Source organism: Theobroma umbraticum, unplaced genomic scaffold (genome assembly GCF_002168275.2).
Source record: "Theobroma umbraticum cultivar Fairchild unplaced genomic scaffold, ASM216827v3 scaffold_182.0, whole genome shotgun sequence".
NCBI classification, from domain to species: Eukaryota; Viridiplantae; Streptophyta; class Magnoliopsida; order Malvales; family Malvaceae; genus Theobroma; species Theobroma umbraticum.
In genome coordinates, this window is record NW_018397291.1 from 1,363 (window position 1) to 7,908 (window position 6,546).

The following is a 6,546-nucleotide window of genomic DNA, read 5'->3' on the forward strand; positions in this document are numbered from 1 at the left end:
AATTGAACTGTCTTTAAACTTGACCCTTGGCATTAATTTTGGCCCACTTGAGTGTTCTTTACGATCCACAGCTGATGGGTTTCCATTTAGTGGCCCAGAACCTTTGACAATCTCCAATTCTTGTTGTTTCCTTCCAGCTGAGAAAGGCCCACTCTTACTTGGCCCAGCTCCGCTCATATGGTTCCCTTCATTAGTGACCCCGGCCCATGTTAGTCTTTTCTTCCTTGTGTAACTCATGACCTTACATTTCTCCTATTCCCTTTTTTTTGACATGCTATTTCCACTACTTCCCATGGATTGAGCTACCATTTTCGTCCTTTTGTCTAATTGCTCCCTATTTTCTTGTGCGTTCCTGCCACTATCTTCTGCCCTACAAATTTGTGATCCAATTTTTGTTTCCCTTGATCTGTCACCAAATCCACCTTTTACAGACCCTTTAATTCAAAAATCTCTGACAGTTCTGAGTAGCCTGTACACCCCTTTTATGAACCCGTATTAACTCTGGGTTGAACGTACACAGTGACTCCTCCGCCGTGTCTGGTGCTCCTCCATTGAGTCCGTCCTTGACAATCGTTTCTTCTTTCTCTATAACAATCTCTTTTCCGGTGGTGTAGATTTCAAGGTCTTCACAACGTTCTCCCCCTACAATACTTATGCTGATAATTTGAATCTTCCCCTTTGCCTCTAACATGGCTCGTAGGGGGATGATGGTGCGGCTCTTGACATTGACCAGTATTAGAGCACAATCCAATCTTTCTCTTTTAAAAGTTGCCCTGTCAACACCAATGAAATCTCCTCAGCATTGTGCAACTGCCTTGAAAGTATTGAGATGCCATAGTTTGATTGGGATCTCTTCGAGTTTGATCCACAACCTGACTTTCTTGTCACTGCCAGCAATCTCAAGCGGAATTAAGGACTCAAACCATTGGTCGAAAAGATCCCAACAATTTTCCAAGATCACCACCATCTCCTCGTAATTCTCGAAGGTCACTAGTGTTGATAAGCCTTCCACCATTTTGACCTGGACTGAGAAACCTTCAGTACACATCCTTGCTTCAATCATCTCGCAGCTCAATCTTTCACGTAGTCTCCCTACAGCACTACGCCTGGTCCACTCCATGTCCTCATCAGGGATACTTGTGTTGATAACCCCACTTTTACTGCTGTGTGATAACAACTATTGTTGCCCTGTTTCCTTGTTCTCTAATTTCGTCCCCTGTTCTGTCTCCTATTTCACCCCTGGGAACTCTTTGCATATTTGTCTAGCTGCCATCATCTGCTTTGTCGTAGCTCCTTTAGACCCTTGATCGTTGACCCTGCCTTCTATCACCACATCACGATTTGACCTTCCATCCAATTTTTTCTGGTTTGCACCCTGAGCCAGTGAGCCTTTAACCATACTACCCTTTATTTCTTTGTTGCTATTTGGTCTCCACGGTTCCGCTCTCCTGACTCCAACCCTTCGACCGTCGATCCATTGATGGTTGCCCCATTTTAGAGCTCTCTCCATTTCGCTTTTGTCCCGGTACCGGATAAAAGCTAAGTTTGTGTCTCTATTTTTGTCATGTAGGATTCTTCTTGGAATATGGACGTCCACTACCCTCCCACACTCCTCAAACGCGCCTCTAATGGCATTCCATGAGAGTCGTTTGTTGAGGTTGTTGGCGAAGACTGAGTGTAGACTATCTGTCCAACGTTTGCCACTGTTATTATATCTGTGGTTGCCGTTGTTACCGCGTTCTCGCCGTCGAGTTTCTCCCATGTCAATTAGCAAATTGGTATATTGATTATCTTTCTAACCACAAGATTAATTAAAAATATTAATAATAAATATTTTATAAAAAATATATTTTGAATAATATATATTTTAATAGGTTACTTATTTAGCCGATTCGATTAGTATTTTTAAATGTCGATAATCGATTGATTAAATCAATTTAACAGAATTTTTTAATTAAAAATAAATTGATTAAATAGATTGAATTGAGTCTTTTAACTGAAATTACTTGATTGAATAGATTGAACTAACTTGATAGAGTCTGGTTGGTTAAATTAATTTATTCAGTTTTGATGTGCTGATATTTTCTTTTATACTAAACTTAAATTTAGGGTTTTAAACACCTTTTTAAGAGAAATTTGGTTAGAAATACAAGTATTTGTAATCGATATTATTGGGTTACTTTGAAATCAAAATAGAAAATTATAATTTTGTAAAATTTGAAATGAAATATTTTAGGTTGATTTAATTTGCAATTTCAATTCTTTTAAAACGTTTTTTAAATAAATTATCCAAATTTAATATGATGCAACTTTAATAGTTATAAAATAACTTAAATATTTTAAATAGAAAATTATTTAATTAAATACATATAAAATTAATACATTTATATATATATATATTATACTAGAGTATATATTTTCAGTTTATTCAAAAAAAATTATAAATGACTATTTCAGAGTATTTTTTACCCTTGTTATAATCGTAAACACTTGTTGTTAATCACAAAACACATAAAAAATATAAAAGGTATAAAAGGTGTTTCCACCAAATAAATAACCTTTAAGTCCCAATTTCTTCTTCACACAATTACTGTACTTTCACAATTGAGTTTACATCATAACAGTTAGTTTTTTTTTTTTTCAATTTTTTCTTTTTTTTTGAATCTTAACTTGAATAAATATTTATTAAATTATTTTATTAATTGATTAATTAATATTTATTTTTGATTTAAAATAAATATAATTATTTTTAGTTTATTTGTTAAAATAGTCTGTTTGTCTATCCATAACCAGAGTTGTATAATGTAAAAATTTCCAAGCCAGGGACTTCCATTTTGCACCCATTTCGCGCTTCTTCTCCTCTTCTCTTTCAGTGTTTTTTGGCCTTTGTTTTTGAGTGGAATGGATTTAACGGAAACAGGTTTTCTTAGAATCACCGGCGAGTCTACCGAAGCCCAACGAGAAGAAGAAGAAAGAAGCAAGTTATTTTTACAGCTAAAACCCTACTGTTTAGAGCTTCTAGAACTTTCTCAAAACCCTAAAAATCATTCCTCCGCCATTCCCGCATTGCTCCGATTGCTTCGCTCTTCTCCGCCCGGTTCTCTCCAGCCCTTCTTCGAGTAACAAATTTCCCATTTTTGTCCCTCTACATTTTATCAATTTCTGTTTTTTTTTTTCTAATTTTTAGACTCTGTTTGATTGTTATTTTTTTTTATTACGATTCTGGAATTTAAAGACCTGAAAGCAATTACTCTAGTGCAGTTGAATTTGATTTTGTGTTGTTAATTTTTTTTTTTGTAGCTATACTTTGTTTCCGTTGCTGCTTTTGCTGGATGCAGCAGTTAATTGCAGAAGCTCATCGAAGAAAGTTGAAAGTAATAATACTTATATAAGAGTGAGTGATAAAGTAGCAGAAGGAGTGGTGGAGTGTTTGGAAGAGCTCTGTAAGAAATGCCATCCGGGTTCTGTTGATCAGGTCCATTTCCCTTTTCAATTCTCATTAAACCTTCTCTCATTTATGTTGTTTTACTTTTCTAATTTTAAATAACATAGCTCAACTTGATTGTTGCTTCTGTATTTATTTTGTTCTTTTGCTTTTTTGTTTCGAAAGGAAGCAATAAGCATATGTCTTTGAACTTGTAGTCACTGAATAATAGTAGCAACTAAACCATGAGTTAAGAAAAAGTTATCGTTTTGTCAAAGAAAACATCTTAAATATATCCTTGTAATTACTTAAAAGAATCTTAAAGTGAGAAACAAAATGAGTGGGAAAACAAAAATGAGAAAAACCCTGTAAGGGAAGCTTCTCAAAGGTGGAAAAAATGGGCAAAAGAAGTTTAATAGGGTACTTTGGCAATTCATCAAACACCTTGAATGGTAAAGAAAAAAGGAAAAATAATGCAAGTGTAACATACATTCAAACAGATTTTTCCATATAAAAGTAAAATCATGCTTTTTGTTGTCTGTTAAAAGATATATGTTTCTTAAGCCATTTGCAAAAACCAAGTAGCAAAATAACAACCAAACCAATGTTTAGTAATATAATGTGGTATGAGATCTTTCCAAAAAAAAAAAAATTAACGTGGTATGAGATTTATCCTTAAGAATGATATAAAAAAAGATTAGCAGCACTTCTGCCACTGCCAGCTCAGAAATTTATTTGTCTATTATTTTTGTTTAGTTTTAACTCTTTAAGTGCTTAGTGAAAGCCGTAAATGTCTGGCATGAATGTGGTCTCCTGTGGTGAGGTCTATTTTAAAATTCAGTTTTTCCTTATTTCCCTGAGAAAATTGATACTAGCCTTTTGTTTTATGATTTGATTCTGTATTAGTATTTCCTATTAGCATATATATTAGACTGGTCATGTTATCATGTTAGTATTCCCTGAACATTCTTTTAAGCTGAATGAAGTGTGATGCCGTGATGTCACAGATGGTCATGATTCTGAAAAAATTGACTTATGCTGCTTTGCTTTCTCCATCTGAGGCTTCAGAAGAGTTCCGTGAAGGAGTGATCAAGTGTTTCAGAGCTCTGCTTCTGAGTTTACATCCCTGTTCTAATCAGTCCTGCTTGTGCAAACAAAGTCTTGATTTACCCATGCTCTTAGAAACTAGAGACTTGCAGACTCCAACTGGAACTTTGAAGCATGGCTTGGAACAAGGAGAATGCTTACTTGCATTTTTGCAGTCAGAAGCAGCTTCGCCTGCTGTAGGACACTGGCTATCGCTTCTGCTCAAAGTATGTTGATTCTCTTTTATTTATACTTATACTGGAGTAAATTTAACTTTTATGTTTGGGCTAACTCATTTTGTTTAATTGTTTCTATGAAATTGATGATTGGTCTTGTGCTAAGGCTGCAGACACCGAGGTTACACGAGGACATCGGGGCAGTGCAAATCTGCGTATTGAAGCTTTTTTGACCCTACGTGTTCTTGTTGCTAAGGTAATTGCAACATTCATTAGACCCTGAATGAGGGGCTTCTAAATAATTAATTATTTGTTTCTTTTTTCCTTTTATGTAAGTGCTCAATTGTGCCTTTCATTTGACCTAAGTGCCTACCATCAACAGCCCTAGATATGTTTCAGTTAAACTTTTATATGAAAGAATTGCATCTTGCTATTTCTTGTGATTTGAGTTTGTTTTTTATTTTGTTGCTTTAGCTATGTAAATTCCATTATCTTTGGGAAATACTCTTTGCATTTACATGAAGACAGTACGCTTACTAACATATATTCTTAATGATTCCATTTGAGAGAGGATTTTAATTCTTAGTAGAATTTACTGGTTTGATAATGAAATTTGATTGTGGCCTCACTTTCTACTCATGAAATACAAACAAATCAACCTTCATATGAACTGAATAATGTCTTTCCATGACATTTTATGCTCTTTGCTTCTGTCATTTTTGCAGTGTAAATTCCATGATCTTTTAGGACTACTCTCTCTTTCTCTATGCATACGCAATGTTCATATGTATCCGAGTATGCATACCAACATATATTCCTTATGTTTCTAGTGGTGAGAGGATTTTAGTTCTTTGTAGAAATCATTAGGTTGGAAAATGAATATTGAGGTTTGCACCATTTATCACTTGAGAAATGAGAATGAAGGCTGTGCTATTGGGAAAAAAATATGGCATTGCAAATGTGTGAGCTCATCTGATTTAAGTAGAGAAGTTCCTTCTTGCTTTTTATTGCAATAGTTCTTCATCATACATGAAAAATTGGATTAATTCTGTTGGCATCACCTTTTTTCCAGGTTGGTACTGCCGATGCATTGGCTTTCTTCTTACCTGGTGTTGTTAGCCAGTTTTCCAAAGTATTACATCTCTCAAAAACAATAATCAGTGGGGCTGCTGGAAGTGTAGAAGCTATTGACCAAGCAATTAGGGCCTTGGCGGAGTACCTTATGATAGTCCTCCAAGATGATGCCAATTTATCTGGCCTTGGTATGTACATAGATACTTCTGTTGGCCATAACTCAAGTAACTGCAAATCTACAGCTTCATTCTTGGAGGAGCTCCGTCAATTGCCATCGAAAGCGCAGAGCAAAACTTTGATGGAAAATATAAATGGAGAAGCAGCCAATATTGTTAGTCTGAAGACTGAATCTGGAGAAAAAGGTAGCCCTGATCTTGGCAAGGGAATGGGATCTTTGTATGTGGATCGTACAAAAGAGTGGATTGAGAAAACATCTGAGCATGTGACCAAACTATTACGTGCAATATTTCCTTATGTATGGATCTACATTTGATTCATTGTTTGTATAAAAAATTTTATATTCAAGATTTTGTTCTGCACCATTGTTTTGATGTACTGTTTTTACATGTACCAGATATGTGTTCATCAAGCAAAAAAGGTGAGACATGGGCTTCTTTCTGCCATTCAAGGACTGCTATTGAAGTGCAATTTCACGCTAGAAAAGAGCAAAGTGATGTTTTTGGTAGGTTCAATTCTATGAATTTCATGCATCTGGGCTGTGAAGACTCAGCTTGATTTAGTTAATTGGTATGTGATGCCTTGGTGTGCACAAGATATGGACTTTTT

General features: G+C 35.2%; 1 protein-coding gene across 1 annotated transcript; it reads left to right on the forward strand.

Annotated features, from left to right (window-relative positions):
• The first annotated feature begins 2,771 nt into the window (after positions 1-2,771).
• Positions 2,772-6,540, forward strand: LOC110428748 (ARM repeat superfamily protein). Its single transcript, XM_021444664.2, has 6 exons — positions 2,772-3,119; positions 3,301-3,475; positions 4,432-4,737; positions 4,853-4,942; positions 5,759-6,235; positions 6,335-6,540. The coding sequence occupies exons 1-6, from the start codon at positions 2,902-2,904 to the stop codon at positions 6,458-6,460; spliced, it is 1,392 nt and encodes a 463-aa protein (XP_021300339.1). The 5' UTR covers positions 2,772-2,901; the 3' UTR covers positions 6,461-6,540.
• Positions 6,541-6,546: the final 6 nt, after the last annotated feature.

Bases quoted from the DNA above. Each gene is read 5' to 3' on its own strand.
- LOC110428748 (XM_021444664.2), top strand. From the start codon at position 2,902: ATGGATTTAACGGAAACAGGTTTTCTTAGAATCACCGGCGAGTCTACC. The intron at 4,943-5,758 runs GTAATTGCAACA...CCTTTTTTCCAG, and splicing joins TACGTGTTCTTGTTGCTAAG to GTTGGTACTGCCGATGCATT. The intron at 6,236-6,334 runs GTATGGATCTAC...TACATGTACCAG, and splicing joins TACGTGCAATATTTCCTTAT to ATATGTGTTCATCAAGCAAA.